Source organism: Cryptotermes secundus, unplaced genomic scaffold, assembly GCF_002891405.2.
Source record: "Cryptotermes secundus unplaced genomic scaffold, Csec_1.0 scaffold743, whole genome shotgun sequence".
NCBI classification, from domain to species: domain Eukaryota; kingdom Metazoa; phylum Arthropoda; class Insecta; order Blattodea; family Kalotermitidae; genus Cryptotermes; species Cryptotermes secundus.
In genome coordinates, this window is record NW_019745093.1 from 321,484 (window position 1) to 340,332 (window position 18,849).

Consider the following 18,849-nt stretch of genomic DNA (forward strand, 5'->3'; position numbering starts at 1 on the left):
CCAGCGTTGTATAAAACAATGAAAATGAAAAAAAAATTGATCATATTCTCTACCTATAACAAAAGGACAAGCGGGCACTGCGTAGGAACCTTCAAAACCTAGTTTCTTACCCTCTCTAATGTAGTGTCTCTCTAAAACCCCCACTTTCTTTCCTTTCTCTCTCTCTCTCGCACAGTCGAGCTAGCCCCAAGCGACAATCATGCCCCTAGACCAGGCATGTCAAACTCAGCTTGTACAGAGGGCCACCTCAGCTCTATAAATAATAGTCGAGGGCCGCACTTCAAAATAGAAATATACATTAGATTTTGATACAAGGAAATTTAATTCTATTTATTAAGTGGAATAATTTCAATATAATTATCTAAAGTGGAACACTTATATTTTGTCCACAAATCAAAAATGTAATTTTACCTTCTATTTCACAACAGAAATAAGCGATTTCCCATTTTCCTTGAAAAACACGGCGCTCACTTTCAATGGTTCTTTTTTTTGCTACTTGAATTTTTTGAAAGCGACATTGTCCTTTAAAAGTTACTGTACATATTTCCTCCGAAACGTCGGTATCCGCTTGCAAGGCAGCACGGTGTCAGCACCTTCTGTACTCACCGGACTTGCCCACGCCGCCCTGACCAAGGACCATGACCTTGAGTGGTTTCTGACGTGAGCACAGTCCGATCTTGCAGAAGGAAGATTTCGGGGATGAGGATGACGTCATAGTTCGGCGGAAGTTCTCTGGTTCCCGGAGGCTGGACGAGATCCTCTGGAGGTGTAGGGCGCCATTACCTGACGTCACATTCTGGGCTCATGTTTTCTCCCTGCAACAACACACAGATTAACTAAGGAAATATAACAGAGTATTCCTTGAAAAGCTAATAGTTTCTCAGCTAGTCAAGATATTTGTGCTACTTTCATGGAAGCAGAGATTTCATTACCATCTTCACAACAGCCCCCTACTGTTCCCTATCCCGAGCCAGCTGAATCCGAAACATGACCTACCATTATTTGAATATTCATTTACTTAAAGGGTTCCATCTTCTGGGAAGTAATGTCGTGTAGTCCGTTAGAAGTCAACCGACGTTTCGGACGAACAAGCTTGTCAACTTATTTCACGCTGGTTTCTCTCTTGGCTTATTCTTCGACGCTGAAGACGGAGGCGCTGTGTTCTTCCGAAACGTCGGTTGACTTTTAACGGCGTTACATCCCAGAACATAGAACACTTCATAAACACCGTTGTGAGGACCTTAAATTCTACACTTAAGTATTATCCTTCCATTTACACTTATGTTTTCCAAGTTCTTCGTTCCTTCAGGTTTTCCTACAAAAACTTTGTATGCATTTCGGTCGCTCCTCTGCATGCAACAATCACTCGTAAACAGCTGCCAAGTTGCAGACTCTGTGTAACATGCCGTAATATTGTGATACTGTACTCTTCAAGCTCGAGGGCCACTTTCTTCAGACCGCAAACCGAGGACGCGTCAGGCTAGGGTAACAAGGGGCCCAATTTACATGAACACGGGAACGCCTTGGATTTGTACTTGAGAAGTGCTCGGTTCGAAACTGAACCGGGACTACTGTAACCTTGACTGAGGTAATTCGTAGTTTTCCTCAGTCTCGCTAAGCAAATTCCGGGGTAGTTTCTGGGCTAGGGCACGATCGATTCCTGAGGTCGATGCTGGTCATATTGATGATGATGATGATAATATCAACCTGTAATCCTGACTAATTAAATTGTTTGAGCAATTATGGCCGAAACGTCCATCAATAAGCATACACATTCATGGACATGGTAGGCGAGGTGAGGGGATAACCAAAACAGCTTCCATCTTGGTGCAGTTGCTGTTTTCTTATTTAAATTGAAACAATGACGGAAATACGGAGTGATTCTAAATTATTGTCGGTGTTTCCGTGATCTATAACTTTCAAACTGGAAATAATTGAATAAAACTACTTATGAAATATGAAAGTGTAACTCAAAATGTTTCATTAGCTATAAAACTAATACTGAGAGTGCTAGACAACTTCAACACGCACGCCTTTCGTGACACGTAAAGTTTGAAAATTACAGAACACGGTGACACCGACAATAATGTTGAATTACTCTGTATAACAAACATTAGGAGTATTTTTAAATTTTCTTGAACGCAGTTTGTTTAGTTATCTGTTTGAAAAGATTGAGTTTTCTTGGAAGCCGTATGAATACAAAGACATTGAATTATAAACTGAACACTCAGAATGAATTCAGGCATTGCAGAAATAGAACCTGAAATGTAAAATAAAATATACCACTCTTCCGTGGTACACCCTCTGGTAAACACCGATTTAATCGAAGAATTCCGTCTTCTGGGATGTGGCGCCGTGTAGATATTGCGTAAACCGACGTTTCGGAGGAATGTATGGCCTCCATCTTTAGAGTTGCAGACTGCAGCCACCTTGTCACGCTGGTTGCTCGCTCTCGGAATTTTATACCCTGAAGATGGAAGCGATACATTCCTCCGAAACGTCGGTTTACAAATTATCCACACTGCGCCACATCCCAAAAGACGTCATTCTTCATAGTCACCGCCGTGTAAACCTTAACTCTTACACCGATTTAATAATTTTTTGCATTTAATTCTAGATAAATTTAATTCATGTTACCTCAGAAAACACTATCCTCCCCTTGCTAGGTGTTATCAGCGCAACAGTGCGAGTATCGCGCGAAGTATCTTGTTGAGTGCGCCTACAGAAGGCTTGTGGCGAGGTTTCCACAGTCTGCGGACCAACCTCCCCTCAACTCCTTCCAGTTCGCCCTCGGCTCAACAGCGCAAGGCGCTCCGTTTCTCCTCCGCGGCTACCGCCCTCATCCACACTGACTCACGCAATACCCGATACCTGCGTGAGGCAGACATGGAGGCGCGACAGGTCAGTCAGTATTGCGACAAATCGCGGTTTGTTCGCCCCCGGGGGCAGAAGACTTTGTCACTCCAGTGCTCAGACCGGTTCTGAGGTCCACCCAGGTTTCTTGCCAGTGGGTTCCAGGGGTTAAAGCAGGCGGGTTGTGAAACTGACAGCTCACCCCCCCATTGTCTGCCGAGACGTAGAAAGCATGGAGCTATTTTTCTGTTCTACCCTACGTTCTTATGACGTCTTCTGCAATTGAAAAAAAAAACTTCGTCACCTTTCGCCTTACAATTCGACACTACGCAGTCTGAGATGCTGATGACGCCATAAAGTAACCGGAAAACGGAAATGATACCGTCATTGTTTCAAAATGGAGTCGCTTGTGATGATTGGCTAATATCATCATAAATGAGATGCAAGTAAAACGTAACAAGTAAATTAAATATTTGGAACCTGAAGAGACGAACCAACGCCCTTCCCTTGTCGAGAGAAGGCCCATTTCCAAACATATAAATAATCTCACTCCCTCACTCATAATTTGCCTCCATCTTCGAAGTATAAAAGTAAGTCGCGTGGAAAGGGACGGTCAGAGATGCAGGGAAGACTGAACAAGGTCTAGAGCTGATAGCGAACCAATGGGATGTCGTGTCTGACGGCTACTTACCAGCGCGGCTTCTCTTCTACACGTAATTTTGAGCCAATATTTAGTTAACCGAATGGATTGCTGTAGCGATAACTATTTCAAATCTTATTCTGGTGGTGTTCCGTTTGAATCTCGGCTGAGTCATTAGCTATCCCGATTGATATTTTTGATGGTTTTCCTCAGTCCTTCAAGGCAAATTCCAGAGTAGTGTTTCGAACAGGTCACATCTTCCTTCTAAATTTTTTCCAGTTCACCATTCATCCACTGCTCTAGCAATACTAACATCATCGTTAGGTAACACAAAAATATGTTAAGTGACTATAGACGGGGTTTGGATTTGTGACTGGATTTGTTGAACACTTACGCTACTAAATATAATTAACTAGGACATACTGAGTTACACACTCAAATATCAATATAACTACAGCACACAGAAAGTCTTCTTAGTCTTCACTATCCATTGCTTGGTAGCGGCTTCTAACAGCGGGCGCTGCTCTTCCTCTATGTTCCCGAGTTCTCCTCGGCCTCACTTACCAGCTTCTCACGTCTCACAATTGCAACTCTTCTATAGCCCCGGCACGGACGGCACGGGCCGCACGGAAGACGTTTCTTCCATTACTGCGTGTTCTTACGTTCCCCAGAAAACATGTCCACAGAGCTGTTCCCTAGCAATGGATGTTGTACTGTCGTCTGTTTACACAAGTGTTATCTGACAATGGGTATGAATATCACAATATTTTGTAGGAGCGTTAAATCACATCGGCCATGATATGGCTGGTTCTCCGATAATAAATACGTGGACCATTTTTGCTTGCGAACCACAAGTTTCGGACTTGGTCAAAAAACGTGTAAATGCATTAAAGAAGAAACGATCGACGATGACAGGGCGGTGTGACCAGTATCGGATACGGGGCCCTTCACGATGCATGAGGACAAGGAAACTGCTCGGGCATAAGAACAGCTGTGGTGGCCACATGAAGGACACAGAGTGGTTAGAAAGACGCTTTGCTTATTTTTTTATATAAATTATTATTACACACTATGGTTGTCCATCTTCAAACCACTGAGGCCCCATTGTACCTTTGGCAACTAATTATACACCCAACGATGAAATTTTTCCCCAATATAGACATAAATGCGATAGACTTTTCTCCAGACCCTCTCTGAGGCCCACCCAGTCTCCTCTCCAATATGTACCGGAAGCTCTTTCCCCGGGGGTAAAGCGGCCGGAGCTTGAAGCTCACCACTCACATCAATCTAGTGCTGAGGTAAGAAATGTTAGAGCTAAACCTCCACTACCCCCTACGCCCTCATGGCGCACTACTTAATTAGTTAAGCACAGGGATAACTTTGCCTTTCAAGAACACAAACATCTGAACTGCAGTCATCAGATATATGAAACATAAGGATAATAATTCGACAGAAGGGTAACCGTATAGACTTGTATTCTGTAGGTACTGTGTTCGTATCTCGGCCAGGATACCGGCCACTCTGACAGAAGTGGATTAATGTCTTCGTTAGGTCATGACCTCTCCAAATCTTCATCCAGCTATCAAACGACACTTTGTCGTCTGAGCTACCCAGCGCGTCGTAATATGAACTGTCTTCAAAATGTAGCGAGAATTTATACTGAACTAGTTCATAACCGAGTTTCTTTTCACATAAGCAGGCGCTCCCAAACATCGAACACGTCTTTAGACCAAATTTGGTTAAGTTATTTCCGTAAATGTTTGAATATCTTGGAATGAGAAGCCATCTTGTGTACACGAGTTAAATGCTGTGGCACATTTCCTCATATCAAGAATTGTGGAGCCACGGAAACAGACAGTGCTATACTATAACGGCTGTTTAACGCGCAACAATGGAATAAATATTGGAAGAGGTGTTTTATATGTTGTTCGTGCCGAGGGTATGTAACGATGACCAGCTGCAATTGCGAGATAGTCCTGAGACGGCAGTTAGATAAGTAGGAGTTTGATGTGAAATGGTCGCCAGCCTGCGAGGACGTGAACCCGGAAGCAGAAAAACGTCCAGTGTTGGAAGACGTTACCAAGCAGCGCAATGAAAATCGTGACTGAGAACGCTAGTCCGTGTGACTGATCTGTAAAATGTAGTCACGAGTTGTGACCCATATTTCCCATTACTAATCTAAACCCCGTCTTTAGTCACTCGATCGCGTGGCAATATAAATAAGGGAAATGTTTATATAACCTTATACATTTTGGCCCTTCGGAGTAGTCTTCAGATGTAAAGGAACTTGCTTCACAATTGCTTTATATCTTAGCATAATCGTAATTCACGCAGTCATTAACTATAAGATTGATAAAATTGTTAATCTATAAATATTATCAGTAAAATTGGTTCAATGAACATATATAATTTCTACCGTCAACGCAACAATACTTTATTATTTATTAATTTATATGGCACGCACTACATGTTTCCACATCAAATGGGTCATCTTCAGGCGCTGCAAGTTTCTCGCATACTATTATCGAACTGCAACGTTAACATTTCCATTTTTACAACTGATTCGTACAAACTAGACAAAACTGAGACTACTAAATAATAGTACAGGTTCCATTCTGCATGGTGCATATTCTGATAAGATGATCGGTTACGAGTAAGACCATGTAATTAACTGGATTATTTATGTTAAACTTGTTTACAATAGATGGATGTCTCAAGTAAAAAAAAAAATGTTTCGAAAATCCTTCACAGATACACCACGTCGTCCGTTGCTTATGTTGCAAGTTCTGTAGAAAAGTTTCACGGAATATTTAGTAAGCACTTCCATAAGCCTTGTTATCGACAGCATTCATCGTCACTTTTAACAGAAAAGTGGCGACATATTTCAGGGAATGAAGGTGTAGTGCCCAGGGTCGCACAAAACCAAGTTGCAGACGGCGTGCTCCGAGATGTACACCCCTGTTATCGATATAAAGTTACACTTCCCACAGATTTTACACATAACAGGACAGGAAGCTAAGACATCGGAGACAGGCAATGTATGTGCATATATTGAAAGTCGCTATGACTCACAAAGAGAAGCTGCTTGTGGCACATCTGCACCTCCTCAATTCAAGAGTTCACTCAGCGTCTAGAGTCGTAGTAGGTTACTGCCTTCTAGGACATGACTCCGTGTTGTCAGGTAGACATTTACATGTTATAAGCACCTGCCGCTTCTACCATCTTCAGAATCGTACTTTAAGATGGCGCAATAGGTTCCTCCGAAACGTCATTAACTATTAACCTGAACACGCTGTCGCAGCACGGAAACGAGTAATGTTCATACTCTCTTCTGGGAGAACATCAAAATTCACATACTGGTTATACTTGTGACAAACGGCGGTCTCTAGGTCGGTATAGTTCGTTTGCAGACTAAAGCCACGGAGTTAATATACGTGTGGTGGTTAGCGTGTTAGACTAGTATTCAAGAGGTCCAGTTTGGATCCAAAATGTCTGCGTTAATAAAAGCCAAAAGGTAAAGGTATCCCTGTAAGAGGCCGTGGAGGCCCATAGGGTTGTGAGACGTCGAAGCTCCTGTATATTCTAGACAGTCGACTCACAGATGGCGGTGAGGGTGTCAGCCTAACGCTCCGGCCACCTTTTACCCCAAGGAAGATTCCTGGTACTCATTTCTGTTAGAGGCTGAGTCGACCCCAGGACCATAGTGCGGCTGGAAGGGTTAGAACGGGGTCCACTCAGCCTCGTGATGATAATTGAGGAGCTATTTCAAGCAAATAGCGGCTCCGGTCTAGAAAACCCAAATTAACAGCCGTGGGGATTCGTTGCGCTGACCACGCAACAACTTTTATCCGCTAAAGTTGGCACTAATGTCGCCGACAAGCGAAGGTCGCTCGGTCGGTATAGTTCGCTTGCGGACTAAAACCACGGAGTTTGTTTTGTTTGAAAAATCCAGTTACCTCATAGGCAAGGCAACCCGCGACTTTCCGGCTTGTAGCATAGTACCTCAACCAAATACGCTAGCGCGTGCCCCCAAGTCTGCATTAATATTAATATTAATCCCTAATAAGAAGTATGTTAGGATATCGACAATCAGTTGGCTACACTCAAAAGCGGTCGTTCCCGAAACGACGTTAATGTTTAACGCTAGCGTGTCTGTAAGGAAAATCTGTTCTTAAATTCAGAGGAAATGTTGTCTCTCTCTCTCTTTTTTTTTTTTTTTCGTGATGGTTACTTGCGTTTAACCTCTGTAGGTTCTAGTGTTCACACATTTCGTTTTTATGGCCTTCAGAACGCGTCCCGTTACCATGGCTACTGCGGAGATGCATGAACGCTACACGTTCTGTGAATCCATTTATCGATCGTTTATTAAATGTATAAGGCCACGCTTTGTTTGGTTTTCTTAATAAAAAATATTAAAATTATATCTTTACGTCCTATCTCTCATCTGCAGCGAAGGCAATGAAGTTCTCCAGAAACTTACACGACCAAGTTAAGGAATACACGCCCTCACTCTTGTGGCGAGTGTAGCAAACTTACTTACTTACTTATGGAGCTGAGCCCTTCTTGAGAAGCCGCCAATTCTGCAGCTACTCAAGAATTTCCCAGCATTTTATGGAACCCGATGGTTCATTACCGTGTTCACAAGAGCCCTCCACTGGTCCCTATACTGAGCCAGATCAATCCGATCCATACCATCCCTTCATGTCTCTTTAAAGTCCATTTTATTGTTATCCACTCACCTACGTCTTGGTCTTCCCAGTAGTCTCTTTCCTTCAGGCTTTCCCATCAATATCGTATATGCATTCTTCGTCTCCCCCATTCGTGCTACATGCCCTGCCCACCTCCTTGACTTGATAATTCTAATTATACTTGGAGAGGCGCACAAGTTATGAAGCTCCTCATTATGCAGTTTTCTCCAACCTCCTGTCACTTCATCTCTCTTCGGTCCAAATATTTTCCTCAGCACCCTGTTCTCAAACACCATCAGTCTATGTTCCTCCCTTGATGACAGAAAACAACTTTCACACCCCTTGTATTAAAATATCATGTAGTTAAATGACTGCTTAATCAGTGTTAATAATTTCTACAGTGTTGTGTTAACAATTGTATTAAAAATGAAGAAAGCAGTTTTCTGGGATTTGGTACCGTGTATATGTGGTGTTAACCGACGTTTCGGAGGAACGTATCGCCTCCATCTTCAGGGTAGAAGAAAAAATATAAGAAATCTGCAAGCGAAGAGACCGTGAGAACCGGTAAAAGCAGACTGTCTTATATTTTTTCTTCTACCCTGAAGATGGAGGCGATACATTCCTCCGAAACGTCGGTTAACACCACATATACACGGTGCCAAATCCCAGAAGACTGCTTTCTTCATAGTCACCGCCGTGAAAGCATCAGATCTTACAATTGTATTAAAACTCGTTAAAATCTGGTCACTTTAAAAATAAGACTCTAGAACTAATTAACACTGAGTGAAAAGTGCAACAGCATGTCATCTATCTATCTGTCTATCTATCTATCTATCTATGGGTCTACAGACCTCTGTTGGACCTTGGCCGCTTTTCCATTTCCTGATCATTTAGACGGTCGGTAGGACTCCATGGACGGGGGATCAGCCCGTCGCAAAGCCGCTACCTAAACACAGAACAACACAAACACAGAATAAACACACACAGCCAGCAACTGCGATGGGTCTCAACAGGATGATACAAAATAATATTATTGCTTAATGATTATCATAATAGAAATCATTCTCGTCAAGGTACCAGAGGTTTTCTAACGGTTGGAAAGAATGGGGGTGGGGGAAAAAGCTGGGTTAAAACTGAAAAATTGAACACATGTACATAAGTGCAAAATTAACCATTTTCATATATATATATGTTTGATAACTGATAATCAGGACACGTTAAGAGCATCAGGTCCAACCATTACAACGCGAGTTTCTTTAGAACCGCGAACTCAGGCAAAAGAGCCGGACGCTTCTACCTTAAAGTCGGGCCCATCAATAAAGCATACGTACGATTCACGGCTACGTTGTCTATAAAATTCACTGTGTTCACAGCTATAATTATCAATAAATATACACATAAATTGTTAACAATGCTACAGTGTGCGAAATATGCAGACTTCTAACCATATTCTAACGACTTACAATTTTTAATTGCCTTGTCGTTTATAAAAACATCTCTGTTTCAAATAAAATGTTTAACACATTGAAACCATAGTTTCGTTAAATTATATAACAATTCCATTCCTATCTCACGGAAAACACATCGTGTTTCGTTACAAACACTAATCTGTTGAAGAAAATAATAGCTTAATAGCTTCTTATTATGAAAATCACTCGAAACACAAAAACACAATTTGTGGGCAAGTTCCTTGGAGACTTAGGCAGGCACCTAACTCTCCTATTGTTAGCTATAACTCTCAAGTCTTCGTTATAGGTTCTTAAATGCTGCTTTTCCGCAAGATCTTCAAGTAGATACACAGTCTGTCTTCAAATATTTCTTGACTATGGAGTTCAGACTTAGTGCCAACAGATGTCACATGCTGCCATATAGAGCAATTTTTATAACTGTCGAAATTTTCGACACTTGGCATTTTTAGAGTTAAAATCCTTACTACTGACTGCAACAGGGGTGTAGTCCAGTGCTTGTCTCCACGCTTACGAAAGATGGCGCTGTTGCAAGCGAGATCATTGTTGCTGACATTAAAGAGTCGCCTATTACGCAACTTATACTGGAAAGGTTAAACCATGAACATTACTCTGCATGAAGACAAGTGCTTAAAAGACATATTTATGATGTCATTTCCATTACAGGAGGCACATCAATTATGGATCTCGTAAAGACTGTAATAACGAATCTGGATTCGCCTTACTAAGACGACCAACCGTCTATCAGTCAATAAGATATTATACTGATATAATTACATCCACTACAAGTAACAGCAGGAGCCTAGATAGCTCGGTCAGTATAGTGACTAAGCTATCGGCAGTACGACTGATAAATCGGGGTTTAATTCTCGGCAGGGGACGTGGTATTCCTCTTCACATAGCAGCTCACTTCTTGGGGGTACAATGATCGGAGCGTGAAGGCGCTATAAATCCACTGGCCCTTGCTTCTTCGTGACGTGATGCTCATTTAAGCACAAGGCAACAACGCTTTTAAGCTCTGGTTTGGCTACAGGACGGCCCAAAATGTTCTATTCTCGAGGGACGATGTTTTCTTTTCGCCAGTGGGCCAAAGCGGCCCCGGGCGTCACCGAGCCTCGTGTTCGCTCCTTTCGAGCCGGGGCATGAAGCCGACCACTTATCTAAATCAACTGCCGAAGTTAACAATATCTGTAGGTGTGTTTCATCCCAATTTTCGTCTTCAACGCATCGTGCTCAACAGCGATAAATCTTCCCTTTCTTTTTGAGCTTTTGAATGTACTAACTAATATCAGAATCTTAAAATTGGAACACTAAGAATGATTTAGATAAAAGATAGTGTTTCAGATTATGTGTTTATGGTTTAAGAAAACTAATTTTGGTTTGTTTTTTGATGTCCAATGTACATGGCGTGCAGATGACAGATTTTCCTTAATTCTTCTAGACTAATTCAGAAAATATTGTCAAGTGCATGAGTGACTTCAGACGGAGTTTGGATTGGTAATTGAATTTTTTGAACACTTACAAAATGTAACTACAAGCAACTACAGTTCTGTCGCTGTTTCAAACAGACTGTATTTCACTACAGCCTAGCGCCGTAGCTTCCTCAGATGCCGTGTTCAAGTCCTCACTGTCCTGCGACTATCTCACAACTAACTAAACTCTGGAACTATCCTGCTTATAACACCTCTGCACGGACCGAACAGAAAGCACATCTGCTGTGGCCATTACCTGACAACGGCCGTTGTTTACATAGTCATTTCTTTAGCAACGGAACTACATGCTACACCTCTGCACGGACCGAACAGAAAGCACATCTGCTGTGGCCATTACCTGGCAACGGCCGTTGTTTACATAGTCATTGCTTTAGCAACGGAACTACATGCTAGAATATTCTTAAAATAGGCCACAGCCATTTACTCTGACATTGTTTTAAACGTAATGTGTTACTGATTCCTTTATTTGTTGGAAATGGTAAAGAGATAAATTTCTTATCGCAAATTGCAGACACCTGCTCAATACATGAGCCGATGAGTGACTACAAATGCCTTGTTCTACTGTGTTTAAGTGAATTATGCCGAAGAGCTGTAAATTATTTTCTGCAATGTCGCACTTTACGCCGTAATTACTCCTAACAGATTTAATTGTGCCAGAAACAAAGAGAAGAGAGTAAAAGAGTTCGCTTGAGCAGTTTGTCTCTCTGAATGATTCACTCAAGTTGATCAGGGTGTAAGCCCCGCATCTTATCAAGAAGGGGATACTGGGAAAGAGTAGGGGTCAATATATCCATGCTTTCTTACGTGACAACATAATATTAAAATGAAAATTACGGAAAATACTTGAGGATGTGTACTGGGTTCCTGGCTTAGGGTACGGTCTTGTGGTACGCTTTTGTGAACATGATAATGATCCTTCGGGATCCATAAAAGATTGGAATTTTTTTAGTAATTCACGGTTTATAACCTTCTCAAGAACTTCGTTCCATAAAATTATTTGTAATTGAACCATAAATTGAATCTAATTAGGGACAGAAAAGTTTCAAGATGCAGAAAAATTATAAGTGGATGAAATGTAAACAATTTATAATATAAAAAAGGTTAATCTATTCCTGTAACAGGCCGTGGCAGCCCATGAGGTTGTGAGACGTTGAGGCTCCCTCATTTTCTAGACAATCGGCTCACAGATGGCGGTGAGATTGTCAGCCTTACGCGCCGGCCGCCCTTTATCCCGAGGAAGATTCCTGGTACTCATTTCTGTTAGAGGCCGAATCTACCCCACGGCCATATTGAAAGGATTAGGTAAACTGAAATATCAAATAGCGTCATAGAGAATCGAACCCGCGACCTTCCGGCTTGTGGCGTAGTGCCTTAACCAACTACGCTACTGAGTAAGTTACAATATTAGTTGGGGTATTTATTTGGAGTATATGATGCAAAGCCGGTCACGGTAGCCGAGCGGTCTAAGGCATGTACTGTCTTCGCTCACTTGGAAACCGTGATCGTGGGTTCGAATCCCACTCAGGGCATAGTCGTTTAGTTCTAGTGTGCATTTTTCTGTGTTTGTGTACAGGTAGAGGCCTTGCGACCAGCTGATCACCCACCCAAGGAGTCCTACCGAATGTGTAAGATCTAGAGAAACTGAATTGAACGGAGAAGTTCATGGAGGTAGGGCTAGGCCCACTGGGGCTGTAGTGCCATGGAAAAAAAAAGATGCAAAACTGAACTGGTTAGACGAACTTCACTCCAGTACCGCATGTAACCGCATGAAGCGTACAGAGACAGAGAGGCAGATAAACTTCTCTGCAGTCCAGTTAGAACTGTCAGTACAACCGCCTCAGGCTCCATCAGTGGACCCAGTGTAGAGGATTTCCCTGTTTCAGTTTTGCCAGTCATAATACTCATATGTAAATAATGTAATTTAGCTAGATCTCTCATCGTGGTATGAAGCCTGAAATCCACGCACATCATATTTGAAGGTCTAGTTCGTACCTCACAGGAAACACTCCATCTCCACTAGAAAGCACAGCCGGTTATTTCCGTTTGGGGCAATAATCTCTGTTTATTACAATAATCTTACGGAAGAAGCACACGGTAAATTCTAGTTCTCTAAATCAGTTCCGTTAATACCATAACTATAACGAACAATTCAGAAGATGTACGAAAAATAGTTTCACGTATAAAATATACAGACTGACGGAACTCCGCATTTTGCGTTCAGTTTGTTCACTTGTTTGGAAGAAACGCATAAATATTTAGGCCTATATGTCTCTGTTGTACGTATTAGTATTCTATTCATTTAGGCACACTTCACGAACCTCTCAGCTGAACATCAATTTCAATTTCTGTTATCCAACACTGTAACCGGATCAACGAGGGTTACTAGGTTCCCCACGCATTCGTACCCTTCTACTTTAATGCGCCGGTCACATATAAAAGCTTGGATTTAAATAAATTTCGCTTGTTACAGCAAGAACTTCCAAATATTGACACGTTGAATTAACTTAAGATATTCAGTAGGTCATGAACGAGCTATTAGTACTATGTTTCGGTGTATCGTGTCTATTCCGTGAATATATTAAGTGTGTTATACTACGTAAAGCAAATTGTTTACGATTAAATGTTTGTGTTTGTTCGTTGGAAATACCCTTAAATGTCGGTCTTGGAGAATCATTCGATAACATGTAGGACTGGAAATAAATAAGGGAGTAAGCAGGGGAAATTAATGGCACGAAAGCTAATATAAATATAAACACATGATGAGATTCCCCATCGAGTTCTCATAGGGTATTCTTACGTTAGTACTGACTTATACAAAACTTCTGAAGTTACTTTAAATATACGCGGAGATGTTAAATTAATGCAAAATTCTGTAAACAATGGAATATATATCATTTTCACAAGTTTCAATGTATTTAGACCTACGGTCTGCTGCTTTTCTCTTTCCTTAGGATATCGTAATTGTTTTCGTAAGAAGCAATGATGTATTGCTCGAAATATTTTATTTAGCTGTGTGTTTTCCGTCTAGTTAAATCCTGTTTCATCGGAACTGAAATTCCGTGGGTAGAGTATTGACATCAGCTGCAATAACAAGGGCATTACATTGCCATCTCCCGGAGTTAGAGGCAGTTTCCATAGAAACTGCAGTCGGCGGGAGACCAATATGATTTCGCAACAGGATTTCAAGAAATAGTTGTAATATATTCAGAACTACAATAAGGAAATAGTTGGCTGCGTTGATCTATACAGCGTTAGAATTATTATGTTATTAGTACGAAATTTTATATAACAAATGATATTGTATCATGTAGACCCAATGCTAAGGTTTCACTCAGTAAACAGAGGCCGTTGCTAGGCAATGCACGCAAAAATAGAAGAATGTTTCTCTTCCCAGTAAATCTTTCGCAGACTTTATGCCAGTTGGCACTGTACAGAGCAGTAAATTTAAAAGTCATGCGATCATCCTAATAAAATTAATTGCCGATCACAGTGGCCGTGCGGTCTAAATCATGAACTGTCTTCGCCTGCTCGAACATTGGGATCGTGAATTCGAATCCCACTCAAGGAATAGATGTTTGTCTGCATTTATTGTGTTTGTGTGTAGGTAGTGGCCTTGCGACGGGCTGATCCCTCACCCGAGGAGTCATACCGACCGTGTATTGATTAAGGAACTGAAGTGGAACAAGCGCTTAACGGATGCGCTATGCTCCAAGTGGGAGCAACAGGGAGGAAGGGAGGGAGGGAGGGATAGATAGATAGACAGACAGACAGACAGAGAGATAGGACAGACCGACGAGACTGATCAGACAGACAGAAAAATCAGACGGACGAGACGGCCAGATAGATAGATGGATGGAAAATTAATTGAATAGTACAAATTACGAAGCTCCTTATTACGTAATTTTCTACAACCGTGTGTCGCTTCCTATGTCACGTGCTCATCGTCACAACTCTCACCTCGTACCAGACACCGCATAGGGTCGGGTGGTAAGATTGTTAGAGAACAGTTAGTTGCAAATGATGTGGAAATAAGCGGTCGTGACCAACTTTGAAGTAAAATCCCAGCACGTACCTGGAAGAAATGACGAAAACCTGAACGACCTTGGTCGGAATATCCGGTCTTCAAGCCGAGAATTGAATTGTGGACTTCCCGAATACAAAGTAAAAGCGTTCAATGTTCAATCTCCGTGTTCAACCACTCTATTCTGATAAGACCGAAAGCAAGTTCTTTCTTTACGGTGACCAGATTTCGCACCCACACACTGCAGGAAGTACTTCGAGCGTGGGAGATAATAGCATTATATTTTCGTACGCAAAATCTTGAATGGTATTTCCTTGCATTTGTTCCGTCGGCTGTGTCCTGTCATCAGGTGGTGGGCAGGCAGACTGGAGACAGAAATAGATTCCACGTAGCGCCTATAACAGGATCAATTACAGACCCCGCAGCGGGGATTAATGTTTCTGGGAACATTTGAATGGAGCATAATACCAGTTACGAATTCTAGTCCTAACAATTAATTGGTACTGCTATCTCTGGTAGTCAAGCTCTTTACTACCCGCTCGGAGACGGGATTCAGCCAACAAAAGCTCTCAGATGGCACCTTGTACCAGATCAGTGCATACTCACATAACTATTCAGAGCCAGAGTTACTCTACTCAGTATATAAGTATCTAGTTCGTACCTCACAGGAAACATGGTCAGCGCAACGGCTCCCAATTGCCGTTAATCTAAATTCTCTAGACTGGAGCCGCTATTTCCTTGAAATAGCTACTCAGTTATCCTCACGAGGGTGAGTGAACTTCTCAGAGATTCTGATAGCACCGGGAATCGTACCCGGGACCTCTGGATCTGTAGCCAGGAACTGACCACTAGACCACAGAACCGGTTTTCGAACCGAGCTCACCATTAACAAAATTCTGGAGAGTTACCGCTCTGCCAGGCCGCTAGGTCTCTGATTTAATGTTAGTTGCCAAGTTATTTGCCGAAATATCACGAAACTGTATATCACTCTGCTGGATATAACAAGTGGCTTGTGACATTGCGTCACGAACGACAAATAATCGCAGAATTAATGTTGATGAACGCGGAACCGGAAGACTGAACCAACGTTCGTTGTGCTGACAATTTCAAACTTTCCGGGAGTCGCTAAAGTTTTAATTAAGGCCCTAATGAAAGTGACTGAGAACAATAGAAAAAAGTCGAACACACGTTTAGTTTTCTTCCGTATTACTTCGCTTCGTTAGATGCATTTCGTTTGACATCGAACTGAGAGGCTGAATAACACGAAGAAGTGAACCAGGGAGAAGAAAGTAAGACAGAAAGAAATAGGATGAAGAAAGAAATAAAGAAAATGAACGGAAGTATATATAGAATGAAGAATAGAGGATCGAAATACAAGGAAAGAAGATTGCAATATTATCCCGTGTACTCTTTAAGATATTATACAAAACTATAATTTTGCCTGTAGTTCTGTATGGGTGTGAAACTTGGTCTCTGACATTAAGGGAGGAACATAGGCTGAGGGTGTTGGGGAGAATATTTGGACCGAAGAGAGATGAAGTGACAGGAGGTTGGAGAAAACTGCATAATGAGGGGCTTCATAACTTGTACTCTTCTCCAGGTATAATCAGAATGATCAAGTCAAGGAGGATGGGGTGGGCAGGGCATGTAGCACGAATGGGGGAGACGAGGAATGCGTATAGGATATTAATGGGAAAGCCAGAATGAAAGAGACCAATGGGAAGACCAAGGCGTAAGCGGGTTGATATTATTAAAATGGATCTTAGAGATAGGATAGGATGGTATGGATTGGATTGATCTGGCTCAGGAAAGGGACCAGTGGAGAGCTCTTGTGAACAAGGTAATGAAACTTCGTGTTCCATAAAATGCTGGGAAATTATTGAGTATCTGCAGAATTGGCAGATCCTCCAGAAGGGCTCAGCTCCATGACTAAGTAAGTACTCTGAAGGTACTTTTGGCAGGAGTTTAAAATAGAATTAAAAAACAAAGTACGACAAATTGGTTCAATATTCACGTGACACTATTCATTCTTATGTGATACCCAGATTGACGAGAAATTAGTGCTCTGTAATGAATGAATAAGCCATCAGTACTGAGACTTAGGTTTTCAATATTTTTACAAATTTTTACTAAAATGAAAGCATTCCTTTGAGTACAAGCACATTTTACACATCTTTTTTTTCCTATTGAAAAACTGAGGCGAGTCTTAAATTCGAGGAGTGTGCACATTTATAATTCCATATTTAAAGACTGGATGCTTCTTAAATTCGACGGCGTTATGTATTCGCAGTAATACGGTATATGCTTGCGAAACACCCGTTGAGAATTCAACTGAAATTACCGTCATTTGTTACTTAAGTTTCCGTAAAACAACGATCTCAACACACCCCTCATCACGCAAGAGATCAGAAAACCAGACACCGTACTCGGATAACAGGACACGAGAACCCGCTAATCGTTGAATTAACGAAAAACCGCATCCAGCAGCAAGACGACTGAGGACAACCTGGCCAGAAGACTTATGTAACTAAAAGGTAGAGTACTGCCACTGGGCAGCTGCCGCCTTCACGACATAAACACCCACCGCATTTACTTATTACTTACAGTGGTCAAGTAGATTGTAAATTGACGTAAAATAAATAAATAAAAAAAAGTTTCCGTAATATTAACTTCCCCTGCTTTCTCCTGTGTTCCTTTATAGTTTAAAATGTCATTGAGCTATGCGTCGAGGCCAACTTTTAAAGCCCACGAATATCACAGAGAAACAGTCAAATATATGCCGTCTCTTTATTATAATACACACAACGTGATCGCATAGTTGGTTGAGGGACTATGCTACAGCAGGAATTTTTGTAGGTTCGATTCCCGGTGAGGTAGTTGCATTTTTCAATTGACCTAATTCTTCCAGCCGCACTATGGCCGCTGGTCGCCTCAGCTTCTATAATAAAAAGTACCAGGAATCTTTCTGAGGGTAAAGAGCGGCCGGCACGTAAGACTGACAACCTCACCGCCATCTGTGAGCCGATTGTCTGAGAAAATGTGGGAACCTCTACGTCTAATATGCCTATTGGGCTTCTACAGCCTGACACAGGGATAGCTTTACTTTATGTTTTACACAATTCATATACCCCCTCCCAACGTTGTACGGAGACTGAAGAGACAGTGGCCATCCGACCTTCCGAAAAGACAAAATTAGGTTAAGCAATAAATTCTAGCATCAATTGTGTTTAAGAGCATCGACGCTGGTTGATTCTCTCCTCGCGTTCCTACTTTTAACCAATTTACTTATTGCTCCTTACTGTAGTGAGTAGATTGTAAATTCGCAGAGAAATAAAAACAATCCTTGTCAAAATATTATCAAAACTCACAGAATAGACACGATACACTGAAATAAAAGACGTCTCGTTTGTTCGTGATCTACTATATAACTTAATTTGTCAACAGGCGAGGGTTCGTTGTTACAGGCAACCGAAATTGTGAAATGGCAACGACAAATCAGATTCTTACAAGCCATTTTTATATACATATATTGTTCGATGTACTCTTCGAATCCGTATTGTAATAGAGCAATAAATTAAGAAAATATATCCGATTTTCTTTCGTTTTTCCTTTGAGTGTTATTGTTGTGTTCATGAAACCATTGTTGACTATGCAAGTTCGGAAATCGTAACATCCTTTTCGTTTAATC

The 18,849-nt window shown here is 41.6% G+C and overlaps 1 protein-coding gene across 2 annotated transcripts in view; it reads right to left on the minus strand.

Annotated features, from left to right (window-relative positions):
• LOC111874960 (ras-related and estrogen-regulated growth inhibitor) overlaps positions 1-18,849 on the minus strand; it is a 72,232-nt gene that overhangs the window by 24,569 nt on the left and 28,814 nt on the right. Inside the window, exons 1-2 of one of the 2 annotated variants that reach the window (XM_023870855.2) lie at positions 2,638-2,720; positions 607-815 (exon numbers count right to left, since the gene is read on the minus strand). In XM_023870855.2, coding sequence (XP_023726623.1) covers positions 607-715 — 109 coding nt within the window. In that variant the 5' untranslated portion in view covers positions 716-815; positions 2,638-2,720. Of the gene's footprint in view, positions 1-606; positions 816-2,637; positions 2,721-18,849 lie in introns of those variants that run through there. The other variant, XM_033755660.1, reaches the window with a different exon arrangement.